The 18,929-nt window shown below is 35.9% G+C and overlaps 1 protein-coding gene across 1 annotated transcript; it reads left to right on the forward strand.

The window, feature by feature from the left end:
* Window positions 1-2,858: 2,858 nt before the first annotated feature.
* LOC139978635 (contactin-3-like) lies at window positions 2,859-18,347 on the forward strand. The gene is made up of 6 exons (XM_071989008.1): window positions 2,859-3,011; window positions 13,030-13,323; window positions 14,021-14,329; window positions 14,618-14,923; window positions 15,742-16,056; window positions 18,041-18,347. The coding sequence occupies exons 1-6, from the start codon at window positions 2,927-2,929 to the stop codon at window positions 18,322-18,324; spliced, it is 1,593 nt and encodes a 530-aa protein (XP_071845109.1). The 5' UTR covers window positions 2,859-2,926; the 3' UTR covers window positions 18,325-18,347.
* Window positions 18,348-18,929: the final 582 nt, after the last annotated feature.

The following is an 18,929-nucleotide window of genomic DNA, read 5'->3' on the forward strand; positions in this document are numbered from 1 at the left end:
AAACACAGGGTAATTCTAGTATAATTGATATTTTCATAAAGTATTGTGTTACGTTCATGACGTGAAACCCAATAACCCATGAAATCCTGAGTTTAGTTTTTAGGACAAAGTAATTAAGGCATGTTGTTTTATAGAGTATAATTTGCTGCCCTCCAAAACACTACGTGACTGCGTAGAGCCAAATTGTTTATCACTTTCCACTGTTAATCTGGGGGAGAAGCGGCAGGATGTCTTTAAATTTCAAAAGCGATTTTATGTTGTTGCACTTTCAACTTTAAAGCAATTATTATGTTGTGCCGGCATCGGAATGTCCTCCATCATTCCAGCGGATGAACAGCAGAGCAACATATTCAGCCAGTTGGGACAATTTTCCAATGTTGTTACCACTATATACTGTCCTTCTGATATTTTGCCTTTAATCAACTGTACTGACAGTAAGTCTGAACACTTTAGAAACTTTATCTGATAGACACATGATATTCATACTGTTCAACCGTCAGTAATAGTGCTTAGAAGCATGATATGAATGTATAACTTTAAAAAAAGTGTCCCAACCTGGCGATATATTTCATTTACGAATCAGCATGGACATAATGTTAATGGCAGATGTTCCGGTATAACACCCAGAATTCCGCTGACCTTCTGTTAATAATTTCTTTAATTTGAAATTCAACTTCACATGTCCGGGTGTGTCATTGATTTGTCTGCTCTGTTTTAATGTTTTTTAAAGGAGGAATAAACTCAAAGAATGATTTAAGTTATTCTTGGGCAGGAATATATGCAGATTATAAAAATCAACACCATTTTCCACAAAATACAATCATTTTCCAGATATGATCCAAAGTTTGAAGGCCTATGGGAGCAGCCATATTTGATCAATTTTTTTTTAAAAACCACCGCTTTCAAGCCGGAAGTGACTTTTTCGATTCACTTTCGATTTTCTGTTGTCAACTTACAGCAGAAAATAATATTCGTGACCATTGATTTTGTTCTCAATATAAATGCGTATTTACTTTCTTGTAAATTATTATTGTCGTGTTTTTTCTTTTTCAATCGATATAATTTGTTTCATTGCTTAAAAAGAATAAAATACGGCCGGGAAGAAATACTCTTACTCTCGATAAGATCGTCATCGTTCCGCGAAAAAAAAAAAAAAAAACGATAAGCAACTAGAAATGTACCTCGAAGAAACGAAGTTCTAACCTCGATTTCACTGTTTCATGTAGAATATTAACAGTGTTGACACTGAACCAGTAGGTAAATACGCTGAAAGGACGTATGTATAACCTGGTTGGTTGTTCCCTGTATTCCTTCATATAACATTAAAACCAAGCAATACACGCGTGTACTTTGAAAATATATATGAGATATATTAAGGAAAACTTACCCGGTGAAAAAATTATATTTCTGGTTGAGTTATTCAGTTATTTGCCATATTCTGAATCTATATATGATTGAAAAACAAGTTTCCTCTAAATAATTGGCAATTATACAGTTATATATACGTTTAGCTATTGCTGTGCCATGATTGGTTCTTTTCGATTTTACGTCACGTAACAAACAATACATACTGCGGTGATATGCACTGCATATGTGCACTGTGAACACAGGAAATATATTAAGCAACACAATCGTCTTCCCTTACTTAGTTATTGCACATTACGTTACAATTCTATTATAAACTTGGCAATTATTCGGCATTAGATACGTATATTGTTTCTTTTCAATACTTTTTAAGATAGAGGCACTTAAACCAAAGAACTTAACTTGTCTACTCTCAACCTCAAGTCTCTTTACATCGAGACTGTAATTGTATGATCATGACAATGTTCTACGTCCCGTGATTATCACGAGTCCGTTTGAAAGCCGGAAAAGAAACTACATATTATATGTAGCCGAAAGTCAGAGAAGAAGCGACCGATACATTTTGTCTTTAAGTAAAGTCACACTGGGACGAAAACCAGACCACTTAACTGATCCACTCGCAATCAAGCCCAGATCCTTGGGAAATGACAATGTAGACATTATGAAATGCCATTGACAAACGAATTTCCTAATACGTTAAACGGAATGATCAAACACAAAACGCTTCTATATAGTTCTGCATATGGGATTAATCAATTACAATAACAAGTGATCATCATTAATAGAATTATTGTTCTTCTTGTTTGCGTCCAAAAAACAAAGGGGGGGGGGGGGGGTGAAAGAGGTGGTCGTTTCAGTTAACAGCTATGGCACCATGTCGTGTATGTTAATCATAAAATATAACTTAAATTCGGAAAATATTATACAACTTAAGCCATATATTAACTCATGGGAACGTAAAAGAAAGGAAAGACTTTATTTTGCTGGGAACGGGATTCGAACCAGAGACCCCACGGTAATAAGGCCAGTGCTCTACCAACAGAGCTATCTAGGGTTTAGTTGGTGGCTATCCCGATAAAGACAGTTGCTGAGGTGTCAGTCAGAAGTCACATCATTACTTGACAAACTATGGATATTATACCATGTATAAATCAATACAAACCAGCACAGCGCGACAAGGAAGAACGTATACAAGAGAAATCCGTCTAAACATCAAAATTCAAGGTAAAATATAGAGATGAAGAGTTAAATAAAGTTGCTCCCATGCACCTGTTTATGTTAAACTTTAACTAAATCTGTTGTAACTACTAACATATGCCGAAAACATGTTTTGTTTGTTACTGAGAGTCACGTGTTTCTTGGAAGTCTTTTAACTGTCAGTACCTGGTAAATAAACTTAAGTTAATAATGACGTCCCATGAAAAGGTCATCATTGAAAAGATGTAAACAACTTCATGATCCAGGTATCCGGCTAAAATGGTTTAAAATTAAGGCATTCCAATTATTATTCCTATTTATTATCGAATAGGAGACCAACACAGAACCATCAAGAAGTTATAAAATGACGCAATATATTCTCATAAACTGTCTTCTTCTTCTGGCTTTTGCTCTTCCAACGAAGTGTCGCTTGCTTTCAACGAACGGAGGTAAGATAAAACCATATATTTATATATTTACAGCAATATAGTTTTTTGGTTTGACAAATTCAGCAAAACAGAACTACGAAGTAGTCATTTATATATAATTGCAATAAGTCAAGATAAGATATTCGGTTAGTTTCACCAACATAACGCATAACTAGCGAGTAACCGTTTATCTATGTAATTAATCTCATGAACCTAGCAAATTGGGAAATTTCACTTTCTTTTACAATATGTATGTATTAAAATCCGTTATTTGGAAGAACCTTAGCTAAAAAGAAATAACATTAATTGCATTGTTATGATATATATATATATATATATATATGCATATATATGCATATATATATATATATATATATATATATATATACACACACACACACATATATATATATATATATATATATATATATATATATATATATATATAAATACGTATATGAGTTTATATACTGCATAAATCAACAATGTTATCAATTCACACTCAGAGATTTTTTAGCAAATTTGTATTTGTTGTATTCAGTCACATTAATAAATAGCACATGTCTTCCTGTTGCGTAGGTTTTAGGCGACAGGTTTCGCAACCAATCTTTTACATATGATGTAAGTATATATTGGGTATGCAAACGTACACGATCTTGCATAATTCTATCATAATTATTAACATGTTCAAGTGCCCCCCCCCCCCCAAGAAAAAACCCACAAAAAAAAAACGAGATAAAAAATTAGGGACTAGCATGTAGTGACATGTGGATAAACGCAAGATATGGAGAAATTTAAAGACAATAAACAAGTAATAAACAATTAGAAATTGATTATTTCCTATTTATTAGACGTTATGGTTTAGTCTCTTAAAATAGATCAGATAAATCCACTAGATGTGATTTCAATGATGGGGCGTGAGGGTAGGGTAGGGGCGTTGTCAACTTGTACATATTAATTGCTCTATTAATTATCTAATAGATCTATAGGCAGTTGGAAACTAGTTTACAATAACAAACAAAGAATTAAGGTACCATTAATTCAAATATCGAGACCGAGAGAGAGAGTTCAAAGATTTTTTTAAAGATTTTTATTCTATAAATGTGCAAGTACAGGGCCTTTGCAAACTATTGGTGCTTCTTCGTTTGAAGAATCACCCTAACGCCTATATGGTTGTGTGGGAATCGCTACACCTCTACTGAATGTAACTTTATATACTCAAACTATTTGAAGGTCCAAATGTAAGCATGAAAACATTACTTAAAGTTTACTTCTTTGGATGTTAAAGAAAAAACATTTTAAAGTTTAATTTGAAAAGAGCGATGAATTATCATTGCCAATTTTATGTTGTAGTAATTCTTATCAGAATGGTTAGCGTACACACAAGGTGGCTTCACTTGATGTCATGTTTTCATTCTTAATATCGGTCCATAAAAGATCGTCAACTTTAATTTCCGAAAATTGTGCCAACCATTCCATCCAAGTTTCCATATATAATTTTCCACTGGTGTAACAGCCTTTCAAGTCAATGACATAATTCTTATGAAACAGATTCTGAAGTATAGCTGCTGGTTTTGTCAATAACGTATGAAGGCACAAGAAAAAGTAAAACATTTTTGTCTTTTCAATTCTTATTCATTTCAAATGTGGGACTTCGTAGAACAGGAAAAATACTGCATCTGTATAAGAGGCAATCTTAGTATTAGTAAGCTAACATTCCCATTTAAAAAAGAAGGTATATTAGGTCTATCCATTAAACGATGTAGTGTTATTGCTTACATACCGTTAAAAAAATGTCCTGCTAGTTCATACTTGGAAACGGATATGCTTTCTGAGACTTACGGAACGAAGTGTTTTATTTCTTATGTTTTTTTTGCATCTCTTTTATTTCATGTCTTTCTTTACAAACTTCCACATTTTGTAAAACATATAAACAATATATGGTGAAGTATTGACAAAGAAAAAGTCTTGCAACTTACTGTTGGTAGTGATCAGCAGCTCCATAGACAGAATGTAAAACTTTTGGAGTGAACAAGAAATCCAAAGAGAATTATTATACACAGTACCGCAAAGTGAAAGCGATTGAAGAAGACTTGTACTTCTCAACCATTTCAAGTTTCTGTTGTTTGGTAAGAATGAAGAGTTCAGTCTCAAAAACGAACATCATTCATTGCATCGAAAACCACGACCCTTGTTCTTACATGTACAAAAAGTATGTATGCAGAACAAAGAAGTTAAAAGGACTGTTCATTTGAACTACATCTCCTAAGATTAAAATCTATCCAATTTTCTCTCAAACAGTTAATGCAAATTGCATCCCCAAACTGTTTAATATTGGATGAAAATAGAAAAGGTGCTTTCATTTTCAGAGGTACAAAAAGAACAGCCTATAATTATCTGCAGGAAACGAAACTGAAAATATTTGAATCTTAGTCTCACTGAGTGTAATAGACGGAATAAATGAAAATCGACTTCCATTACACTTATGACGTGGATACCTTTCCTCCTATTTACCTATGGCCTATGGGTGGAGAATGTTATTCGTGAGAATTAATCTGTACACAAAATATACGGCTCTGGATTGTAAGGAGGATTTCAACAGTATAGGCGTTCATTAATGCCCTTTACTAACGTTTGACCTTCCATTACCTAGGAATTGCATAGATAGATCATTGCATTTTCATAGTAATATGTGAAAGGAAAAGTTTGAATATTATGCTTAATAACACATTTTGATATGACAAAATATGACCATGATCGGTGAAAAACACAGCAGTATAATACACCTCATTTTTTTTCAAAACATCAAAATAAACAATACAATAAACAATTCTAATGCAACTTCTAGTTTTTATACAAAATGGCTAGCAAAATCCCCATCAGGTACTGAGGAATTCCAATGAGCCCATTGCAAGAATCACATACCTGACCGAATAAAGCAATTGGAAGTGATAATAATTAAAATAGTACTTTCCAAAGTCTAAAATGTTCGTCAATGTACATTTTTACCCAGCTTGTCTTTAAACTGTTGGCGAAGACATGGAGATCAATCACATTTAAACCTCCTTTAACTTTAGCATTACAGAAGACAGATCTCCTTACTTTATATGTTTAATTGTTTCAAAAAAATAATCAAGAGCCTATTAAGGTCTTTAAAAACAATGAGCAGGTGTCATGATAATAAGGATCTTATCAATTGAAGTGAGGTCTCTCAAAGACCACAGTCGAAGAAGATTTTTAATGCGGGGAAGTTTAAGTAGGTAATTCAAACGAAATAGTCATCCTTACGGTTGGAAAGACAAATCCCGGAGATACTTTATTTCTCAGATTAAAGTTAATATGATTAATGTAAAAAGATGACGCTGTAGCAGAGGGCCACGCAAAACGAGATATGTATTTCCATGATTGATTTTAAGCCCAGAAGCTTTGTAAACAAATTGAGCACATTATTCACCTCAGAGAGAGAGAGAGAGACGGATTAGATTTATCCGTAATGACAGCTGTATTATCCGCATACTGAGATATTTTGAGAGGAACATCAGAAATCGGTATATCATTAATCAATTGGTTGTAATTAATTAAAGATCCAAGAATTACAGTACATATATTGAGAAGATATGTGCTAAATGGGCAGCCCTGATGAACACCACGAGAGACCCTAAACTCTCTAGACTAATACATATAGTTTGAGACGTAGGTGCTGATAATACTATATAAAGAACATTTACCCAGGTTTTAAATTGAGGACCAAATATCTAAATAGACAGTGTTTGCTGAAAAAACTCCAGTCTAGGCAGTCTTATGCCTTTTTAAAGAAATCTAAAGAAAGTAAACCACCCAGATATGGATTTCTCCTCGCATACCAGATAAGATCCTGTATTAACCTTATGTTTTCACTTATTAATCTATACCTTTCAAAAGACTAGTCTGCTCGTAACTTATTATTAAATTCAAGACTACATTTTGCAATGATTTTATAGTCAGGGTTTGAAAGGGCTATAGGGCGTCACCCTTACCATGCTAAGGGAGTCAATGCAACTTTTGCCCTGCCCTTTTCTTTGGTCATATGGCCCCTATATCGAAGGAATAGTTTAAAAGAATCGGCCATCGGGCCCAGGGGATTTGCTTTCGCCAATAGAGAGTAGCACCCTGGCTGCATTCATGCAATCACAAAGGACCCTCGTAATCTGAGCATTAGTAAGAATGGCATGTTGATGATTCCAACCTTGACAAAAGTTATAGGGAGACACGTCGTAATCCGTAGTATAGAGATTAGAATAGACGTTTCTGCCACTTGTAAAATATCATCAGAATGTTCAATACGTGATTAACTTCAGTAATTAGTTCATTAATAGTATTATTTTGTTTACGTTTCTCTAGACTTAAGAAACTGCTTCATATTTGTATCCCCTTTTCCCCACCTACCGAGTTCTTAAACGAACATTGATACCATTTAATTTAAAGTCGTAGAGCTCTTTAAAGTTTGCTCTGGCATATTACACAGTAAACGTTTAGCCTCATTGTTTGGATTAGAAGAATACGTTTGTTCACATGAAAGGAACCAAAGTCAATCTTTTGAAGGTGTCTTTTAATTCTTGTGATAAGTGCAATAGTTTTCTAAATTGGAGCCAAAAATATTAATCAAACAAATATCTGCGCTCTCATTATTGATAGAAACACTGATATAACGCCCCTCCTTGTTGATTACCTTTAGTTTCGGCGGCGACTGAGTAGCATGTGAGCTAAATAATATTGCAACATCCCTACTTTGGTTCGAACCGTGGAACAAATTCAAACTCCTGGCCCACTCATCCACCGAACAATTGCAGCCATGTGAAGTGGAGTGGGTTTCTTGAGAAAAAAAATTACGTCATATTTATGTGTATATAGAAAGTGAAATGTTTTATACGTTTCCTGTTGTCTCGAACACCTTTGTATTAAAGGAACATACTTTCATTATAACTATACTTTAGAACTAATATGGAATGACAAAGTATTCACTCACCATACAGATATGCTACACTGGTGGTTCAGATGAGTAAATATACATGAGATGTATTGAATAGAAAAAAAAAGTTCAGACAATCAACCGTAAGATTTTGGTTGAGACTAATGCCATTTTCTTGGTACAATGGCCCTCACAAAACACTGGAGATGGAATAGGTTAATAGAAATGTATGAGTGACGACTTAAGAGGTTAGTCATCTGAAAGTCAGAAGGGTGTTCTGTTTGAGTCTCTCCATTTTTCTGCTGAATATCTTAGTTTCGTACCAACCTGATAAAGCTCGGAGACCTGTCTGCTCCACTTTCTCTTCTCCGCGAGATCCCTCTTCGTCAGATCATCTGTAATAACATGGTTTTCATTAGCTATAGCTTACGTCTTTTGTCCTGATAGAAAGATAGCTTCACTAAGATATAGCGGGGGCGGGTGGTTTAATGTCTGCCATTATGCTGTGACATCTCGATGCTGACATTAGGAATTCCCACTTTCTCAAACACAGACTTAGCGACATCTGGAGAATTCTCTTTATCACGCGTGGGAAATCCAAAAATTCGTACTTTACTTCTCAGTGAGGATCGCTCTTGTACATTGATAGGCTCAGCCTGCTGCTTATTGGGTTTATTTATATGATTAGGTTTCTGCTCTGTATTTTCACGGCGTATAGTTTGTCACTTTCTTCCAGATCCATCAAACGTTTCTCTAGTAGGTTAATCGTCTTGTCAAATTCTTGCTCAATGCGCTGGAGCTCATCAAACATTTGCTTGGTATCTTGATGTAAACGTTTAAGTGAGGAATCCACAGATGACTTCAAGGAATGCAATGAAATTCCTTCTTTTGTCACTAGAGCCCTCCTCTAAGTTAGGCGCTTGTGATCTTAACAACGTAGATAAAGACCTAGTACATTCTCGTGTAAGAGGGAGGGTCGATTGATCTTTCGGTTTACTAGTATATTTAGCTCCTCTAGTACGACCCTGGTGTTGCAAGCTCCAATATATTTAGTAAAAGTGAAATATTTGACCAGGTTTTACCATCAGTAACATGAGATATCAACACAAAGTAATATGGTTTTACTGCTTACATAATTAGACGCCTACAGTGTTTGTTCATCTCCACCCTAAATTCTGCAACAGTACAGTCATCAAAGTTGTCATCTCTTTATAGATATGGTATTGTTTAAATTACATATACCATAAGAGAATTTCCTTTTAATTATGGTTCGGAGGTTTCCCTTCGCATATTGTTAAACACTAGTGGTTATTGTGCTTGGTATCTTATTTCGTCGACATTTCCTGCCCTTCGCGACCGCCGTTTGTTTGCATAATAATCCAAATCGTGTGATCCTACTGTCCGCATCAGTCTGCTCCTTTTTTGTTATATACATATATATATATTTTATCGATTAGATAGTATACATACATCACCATTAAAGCTATAACTATAATTAGAGATTATATTTTGAACTAGCCCTAGCTGTCACACTATTTTCTGAAAGTAAGTGCAAAGTTTGCTAAGGTTTTTGAAACCAATTGTTGGTTGTTGCTGATGTTAATGTATCCTCCATTTAAATCACGCATTATGAACATGAACGGCTCTGCGTTGTCAAATGTTGAGAATTTTGAGGTTGTAACTTTAAATATTATTGCCCCCCAAAAAATATGATGACGGACGTGTTTATCAATTTGGCGATCGGTATGTTTGTTATTCCGTGGGAACGTTGGCCTTAATTGGCGATAACTGTTGGCCTTCATCATGACCGAACAAGCAAACAATTATTTATAGCCTTGTTAGCGAACTTTGAAGCTTTAATTTCGTCTAGATTAATAAAGCGTTAATTTCTTACGTTGGCGATTGTCTGCTTCAAAATCGATACGTTTGCCTGCAATGTGTATGGAAATTTAACATTTGAGAAGTGCATGTGTCTATAGATAATACATCTCCGCATACTATTCCTCCAGGCTCCTCCATCCCTCCTAACCCTTCTGCCACCCACAAGAGACTTTCAATTAAGTCCATAGCTCAATTATGAGTAATGCATGTTAACTTTATTATCATAACCATAAATGTAGAAAATATAAACGAAACGTCTGTACGGAAACTTAAAATTTGAGAAGTGCATGTGTCTATATATTATACATCTCCGCATCCTATTCCCTAGGCTCCACCATCCCTCTTAATCCTTCTGCCACCCACTAGAGACTTTCAATTAAGTCCATAACTCAATTATGAGTAATGCATGTGAACTTTATTATCAAATTCATAAATGTAGCAAATCTAAACGAAACGTCTGTACGGAAACTTAAAATTTGAGAAGTGCGTGTGTCTATATAAAAACATCTCTGCATATTATGCCTCTACATGACCTACTTGTACTATAAAGATGTTTCTGTCTTAAGAGATTTGTTTGTTTGTTTGTATATGTTTGTATGTTTATATATGTCAGTATCCCGTAGTATCGAATTATTTGTCAAAACAACGATTCACGTATATATATACTCATACGGTGATGCGAGGCGTGACGTGCGGGGAATTATTTCAAACTGTTATATTAAGAATTACTCAAGTTACTTTCTTACATGTATATGATACATCAAGGGAAAGGTTCGTAATAAGATTTCGTAACACGTGCTTACACGTGTCATAGAGTACTTACAATGTACTGCACTTTTAATCAACTAATTAAGTATTGGTTCAGTCATTAATCTTTACACTCACCGGCTTGGAAATATGTAGTAAAAAATTGAAATCAAAAGGCTTCACATCCTTCAGGACACCACATATCGAAGAAATGCCAGCCCTCTACAACCCTTCCTTTGAAGGGCGAAAATCTCTCAAACGCCATATATAAATATCTATTGTTCACTTGATACGTTACCGTAAGTGAAACAACACAACTGTATGCCATCATTTAATATTTCGAAAATGCAGTTGTTTTCCTTCCAAATCAAATACGAACACCGCTTATGATTAATAAATACACATACCGCTTCGATGCACCTTTCTAGGCCTATTGTTTAATATAATTGTCTAAGAAAATGTTTCAATAAGTTTCCAGGGTTTGGTTGCATAATTAGTTGCAATGACCTTTGTAGCAACCTCCTTTAAAGTAAAATATAGAGAGTAAAAGACTACCCGTGTAGATAGATTTAAATGTATATTATACTGTAAACCACCAAATTCTCATGCAATTTATAGTAATTAGTTTGTCTTGTTCATTTACTGTTTTGTTTTAATTATTTGATTGCTCTCTGTCTTGTTGGTTTCATTCCTTCTTGCTTCCATGTGACCATTTTGGTATCGCTAACAGGTTTACATCCTTCAATGTGAAAGAAACCCTAAGTTTAAGTTTCATCACTTTTCAATATATAATATTAAATGATGCAGTAAATCAATATGTAATTAGATACATGAATTTCATCCTGAGGCGTGGGTTGTTGCGGAATGTACCATGCATGGGGATTTCCTTTTTCTCGTCGTTTCAGGCAAGGATGTCGATGCAAAAGGGATAATAAGTTAACACGAAGAAAGCATTACTTTATGTTATATATCAACCCTCCCCCCCTCCCCCCCCCCAAAAGGCAACCTGGCGCACTTTGTGGCCACAAGGAAACCTGTTGAACCCATGGCCAAGTTTCTCAACGTATACTTCAAATAAATATCCCAAAATGGTTACAACGTGAAGTTTCTTGTTAGTTCTGTTTTTAAGATGCGGCCATTTTAACATATCCAGCAATTATTGTATGTCGCTTAGTAGATCCTCTACAATACGTAGTTGATATTACGTTTTAGGGGAGGCGGGGGGGGGGGTGGGTGAGGGTATCTAAAGAGGTGAAATTAATTTAACTTAAAACTCTATGAAAAACAAGGACTTCAGTTTGCAGCCAATATCAACGCAAGATTGACTGGACAGTTTTTTGGTATGGTCACGTCTAAACCAGCCAATCCCTACGAGAGACCTAAATAAACCATTTCATTAAATAAACCTCTAAATAGCATAATATTATTTCAACTTTTGATATTTCATACTAAGAGGCTTAGTTAAACATCGAAAAAGACTGAAAATCAGTATTCCCCATAGTAATGTGATATAAACCTTTATTCTGTGTATTTACGTTTGTTAACTAAGCTAATAAAGCGTTGGAGTTAACATAAAGGGCAGAAAGATCAATATTTCAGTCACGGATATCGCTTATATAGTCGACAAATGAAATCCTGGAAAGTGTGAATACATATTTGTTTGTTTGTTATGATTTAAATTTGAAATAAATAAGGAAATATGTACCTACAATGTACTTAGTAAGTTACTGTCACCTGACACTTAAACTGAAGATTTTTTTTTTTTTATTTAACAAAATTTATTGTATTGATGACTAACCCACAGCAAGCAATTCTGGGTAGAATGGGTCACCAACAATTTAAGAAAGGGCTCAATACTTGATTCCTGTTTGTTTTTGTAGACACAGCGGTGGCACAGAGTGGGTGGGACAGAGCATTCTGCACAACGGTGCACTCCCCGCAACCACCCCCTCCCCGCGTGCACCGATCTGACTACGGGTCTGATTGAAGGTAACTTGATCAAATCTAGAGAGAGTCGATTAATCTTTACTACTAATAGTTTTAAATTTATTTCACGCATGTGCAAAAAAGGTAATGATGGTACCAAACTTGAGTATACGAAATTACAGTTAATATGCAAGCAGACTCTAAAAAAATGCTTATGAGCTATAGTGACCACGAGGAAAAAACTGGAAGAAAAGAAAACATGAGAAAGACAAAATAATCAAAGCAATCTCATCTAAATTTTGACAAGAAAAGAACTGCCTATAATGCAGAGTTCATTATTATTGTTGTTGTATCGACATGATACTACGGTCTGAGCAGAATTGTGTGTTGGAACGCCATCTGTGTAGCCCTTGTCTCAACTAATTCAACATCTGCTATGTGAAAACACGGAATATAAGAAAGATTAGACATACTATCAGCACATAAAGATAGGCTCTCTTTTCTCCGTTCCATTTGTCCTCTCCTTTTTTTCAACAGAATGTATAATGAAACAACCCACAATTTACGGAGGACGACTGGCCCTGATTGATGAGGGCATCCATGGTTACGACAGTCTTTCTCCTTTTGCTCACAAACGAGTCTTTGTCTTCCAAATGCCGACATCTTTCTTCAAAGGAAGAAATTATCGCTCCAAGTTTGGACACCACGGGATCGGTCGTATCTGGATGGCAGAGGAAGCACCATGTGGTGGGGAGAGGTCACACCAAAACTGTCCATTGGCGACAACTGAAGAATCAATCTGTCTTGACTCTAGCCTACCTTGCTATCAGAGTAAGAATATTCAGGAGCCTACGCATATTTGAACGTCATTCCACTACTTTGATAAAATCGTCATTTTATGTAACAATAACAAAAAATGAAGATAATTAAGTTTCTAAATTTCCTACAATGAAAATAATATTCACTCATGTTCAAATTTCAGCCAGCATTTTATTATCACTTTCAATGTCTTCGCCAGCGCTGTGGTCTTTTTGTGGCTCGTTAAACATTCTTTAATTGATGGTGATGATCCAAAGATTCAAAGTCTCAAGAAAATAACAGAATACTTCTGCCCTTTCACCCGCCATGTAGTTAAGACGAACTCATGTATATGAGGAGAATCCCAACTATAGAGGCAACTACATTATTATTTGAAAGAAATCTCAATTTTATTAACTCCTCCCCCTCCCTATGCAATAGAAAATTAACATTAGCCACTATTGTTCAATTTTGAACCAACTCGTTTGACTATATCTCAAAAACACGAAATGACTGTGTTCTCGTATTAAATTGTAACAATAAACGTGTGAACCACTTACGTTTAGTAATCATCGCAGTTCTGAAATTTATAATTAACTCCCACACAAAAATTTGATCTCATTTTCGGAATTTTCGTGACTTATAAAATTCTTTTGAATGTTACAATTACTCTAAAAATGCATGATTAAAGTATTATTTTGCAAAAAGTTCTTAATTTGTTCTTTATTAGCGCCCCCTACTTATGACGAACCGGAACCACTGTCCTTCTCTGACGTTACGCCAACGAGCATAACCGTGACGTGGCCAGCTTGGGACGAGACAGTCGACCATGGTCACGGTCCCATTGTTGAGTATAGGATACAAATACGAGGACCAGGGGAGGAAGATTTCACCGAAATACCGAAAGGAAGACAATTCTTTCATCAATTCAATGATTTGATCGAGAATACTGAGTATGAATTCCGAATTAGAATTATCAGAGACCATCCCTTTGGAGACGGAAGTCCAAGTAACGTGCAAACGCGCACATCAGCGGAAGGTATTCATTGATTTTACGCAATTATCAATAAATAATAATGATACTGACTACGTATTAAGTGAAGTTGCATTAATATACTTCCCCTTTCCCATTGTATACAATTAGCGATCAAACAAATAAATAAATGAATGAATTAATGTAACTAATTAGTAGCGTTGACTATAACAGTCGAGGAGATCACACGGAACAAAATGGTACTTACGTTAACGTTAATTCTGCACTAAGTAGCATTTAAAGCATTCCATAGTAAAACAAATTTGCAAGAATTTGTTCTCGTTTGTATTGCAGTACCACCCTCATACGTGAACCCCCAACCATTGACGTTTGATCATGTGACGTCAACTAGTGTGACTGTCTCGTGGCCGGAGTGGAACCGCCAAGTCGACTTAGGTGCCGGTCCAGTAACTGGTTACAAAATCATGTATCGTCAACATGCTGACAATACGTGGCAGAGTGTGGAGACGAGTGACCAATCTGTTCAGTTAACTCAACTTACGGAATACACGACATATAACGTGTCAATCAGGCTTAAATACGGAAGTGGTCAATATACAGTCATGCACAATATACAGACGTTTCAAACTACTTGTGGAGGTAATAATATTAATAGCTTCAATCATTTGTTCACGATTTAAAAATATTAACAGCTTAGATAAATACATGATTTTCTAATATTAGCTGCTACAAAGTTTTAAGTGCACAATTTGTTCAGCTTCCAGTTTTGGATTATATTTTGACAAATAGCTAGGAAATTATGACGTGGGTTGGATATCGAGTTCGGTTCATTTTTAAACTGATTATCTTAAATCATGAACAAATTTACATTCAATTCATATATGATGTTTTCGAAACGGCAACATTCAAAGGTGAATTTGAAACAAACTGGTGTGCTATAATTCATGTACGCTGACAATTTTTGTCCTTCAAGAACGTAGCATCCAAAATTGTACTTCTTAATATAGATTCATCTCATTAAAAACCACATTGCTGTTATTGGTTTATTGTTAACAACTTCACCTCCCTTACGGAAAGTTGGTATACTATTCAATCCAATCACGCCCGGAATTAAGAATATGCGGGGGTCATAGGCCATAAAGTTTTTGGGTCAAAACAAAAAAGTAAAGAAAATATTTTTCTTTCAGTGCGGAACTATCTTATACTTCAAAAATAAATTCATAATGTAGGAATTTTATTGCAAATTTCATCAGGATGCTTAGAATAGGTTCCTCTGTCATATAAATCTCCCACCAACTCCTCCCCCACCCCCAACTCCACCCTACCCCCGAGTTAAATAAATCAAAGGCTCACACATATATTAGATTCTTAATAAAGATTTATGGGACCTTTCATTTACGAAGGCAAGTTGTTTTTGAGCTCACATTACCTTTACTGTTATAATTCCATCTCTTCAGAATTAGGTGATATTGACCTCCAATTGTCATCTTCTTCCGAGAGTGAAGGCCTAGCTAGTTTGGTGGTCAATTGGTCGTACCGTACAATGATAGATGCTTGTAGCGTCACTAATCAGTCTATACATATGCAACAACTGGATTTGGATAATTGTCGGGCCTCACATGCTGGTCCCATAGAGAAGGGCTTGGGTGCTTACACACGAAACTACACAGAACAGACCCTGGCCGCTAATTCTGATTTCAACGTAACATTGACGGTGCGAACAGAAACCAAAGTTTATCACAAATCAGGACAATTACGAACGGATTCTACAAGTGAGTAAGCAAAGTAGGAGCAGTGGTTGTGCCGAGGAAGGGGGGGGGGGGGAATGGTTCAGTCAGGGCAGATTAAGCCGGTGAAGAATTAGACAACTGATACGTCGGGGCGTAATACACGTTTGCAATCCCACACAAAATATCAAGAGAATTTTAAAGCTAAGTCATTCCGTGAAGAGCTAATTAGATACCTTATTTACTTTTCTGGGTTGATCGCCGTGTTACCCAGCCCCCCTCCCCCCATCTCCCTCATATGGATGTCGCCTACAACGACCCAACGACTACACGCATGTATTTATGAACTATTCATTCACATCTGGCACATGAAATTTCAGCCACTGCCTATATCAGCCCCCTTCTCACCTTTGAAATCCTGTGCACGCCACTGTACAGAAGGGAATCTAATGCAGGTGTCCCTCGGGTCAAATCCGCGATAGTTTTCAATCTGTCCTGCAATACGAAAAGAAAAGCTAAATTAGCACACAAGTTTTCACTAAGTGGCCCCTCTGTGGACCCTTCAGACATTAGGCTAAAATACCCTACCAGCACCAGCCTACACTGCATATTGCTCAATATATATGTATGGGTGACATTTTAATTCTTTGCTACTACTAGCGATGTTCATCTGACTCTTCTAGAATGCTTATGGAGAATCACTACAATATACACCAGCTAATAATATTCAAAATTGTCTCATTCTGTCACCTAAAGTCTCTAATTTCTTCGCTGTTCAAAACAACATATTTGTATCAAGATGTCAACAGTAATTTATTTTTTATATATGCATATGGAACCTTTTGCTCTAAAAACGACCCGTTGTCGGAGAATGAAATGCTGTTGTATACGCACAGGAAGCTTGCGGTTTTCACTCTACGAAACTGCTGTGAGAGCACTGCACACTATGGTGTGTTCAGATTAGCCGCGTAAAGGAGGACTTACAAAATTTCTTACGATGCTTTTGATTTGCTGGTGAAAAGTACTGGCCTTAATATTGACCAATCAAGTCATTTTTCAAGTATTTCAATAGAGAGAGGAGTCAACGAAATTTTCTTTGGCATAGGATATAAATTGATTACGCAATCACACTCACAGCAAGCACAATGTAAGCATTGAGAGATAGGGAAATTTTGAAGACGTTCACTGCCTTCCGAAGTGGTTTCTACTTTCTCAGACTACAAAGTACGGGGTTTAGTTCACACGCATACTAAATAATGACACATTATTGTATAGAGGACACACTTTTCTTCAAAATGACAAAAGAAAGAGTTTCTGAGTGCAATACTTAAAAAGTTATGAAAAGAGTTAGCGCGAAATGTGCTTAATTTGTAGCGGTATTTGCTGCGTAAAGAGGTGTTTTGCGCCTAGTTCCGCAAGGAATCCATATGTGTTTATGTACATTGATGCGACCATGTATATCACAAACACCATGCAGGACGAATTTGTGTTCGTCTAGCAAAACCTCGGGTTATAAACTATTCAGTATGACATGTTTGAGGGTTTTTCCTTACAAACCGTTTTTTTGTTTTTTACACTGACAGTTAACTGCTTGTGGTACGATATTAATATAAGATTGCTTCTTATGATAAATAGTACGTTTAACTTTCTTCTTCTCAGAGAATGTTTGAAAATACCTCTCCCATTTGTGCAGACAGTTGGGATAATCTCGTACATACTGTTAGTGCATGTCCTTCATCAAAGCACCCGCATTGACAGTATAAGCATTACGAATATCAAGTTTCTGTCAGATAGAGTTTAAGAACTGTTGATACTGTCTGTACGAGTACTATGCAGCATGACATTGGAGAACAGTATAGAGTGGTAATAGCGTTAGAACATTGCTCCAACAGGGAACAGGTACATGTCCAATTGATAGAATGCCACTATTTGTGTTTAATCAGGTTTGCTCATCTACACATCTAAAGTTTTCAAAAACTATTCTATCTATCATCATTTCTTTTCTCTTTTTCTTTTTGGTAACCCCAAGAACCATCTGGTCAACCAAAAAACACCAGGGTAACGGAGAAGAAGAGAGAGAATGCTGTGGTATTTCGCTGGAATGATCCTCAGTGCACGGAGCGCCATGGTGATATCATTCGATTCCACTATGTGTTTCGAAGGACTCGTCGAACCAACAACATTACTGGGAGTACTACCAACAAGCAAAAGCGTTTCAACTTCCTAACAATTGGTGAAGGTTATTCGTTTGAGGTAAAAGCTGCTACAGACAAAGGAACTGGACCAGCGGCCAGTATTGAACATACGTTTTGAGTCTAAGTATACAAAATGAAGTTACTGGTAGTAGTCTGTAGACTTGTTTAGATTAATAGTGATTTAATGTTAATTAACTTCATGGAATATAAATTGACCCGACTGCATCTTCAGTGTGTCACATTAAATTAAATGCACTGTGAAAATTAACCCGTGAACAATGTAAGTTACTGATACGAATCAAATAAAACGAAACAAGGATTATGCTCTAAAAACAAACTTGCGTTTGAATTTGAAGTTTAGTGTGTGTGCGTGAATGAGCAAGGAAACTTTGTAAACAAATTACTTGCATCCTATCCCTGCCTGCCCCATCCTGTCCAGCCCCATCCGCGTTTTTCTCGCATTACTATACACAAGTAAGTGGTGAAAGAGAGTATGAAGACAAATATGATATTGAATCTACAAAATTCTGTATAGTTCGCACGCTTGAAGGAAGTTGGATATCGTCCAAGCAGACTGAAAACTACATCGGTTTCCTTATCAACTTACGAAGTTATTTTTCCGAAGGCGTTGGATTACAATTTTAAGAAACTTTCAGTTTTACGATAAGTTTTTCTATTCGTTTTAGAAACTGCAAAATTTATATGTTGAAGCCACACCCCCAC

Source organism: Apostichopus japonicus, chromosome 13, assembly GCF_037975245.1.
Source record: "Apostichopus japonicus isolate 1M-3 chromosome 13, ASM3797524v1, whole genome shotgun sequence".
NCBI lineage: Eukaryota > Metazoa > Echinodermata > Holothuroidea > Aspidochirotida > Stichopodidae > Apostichopus > Apostichopus japonicus.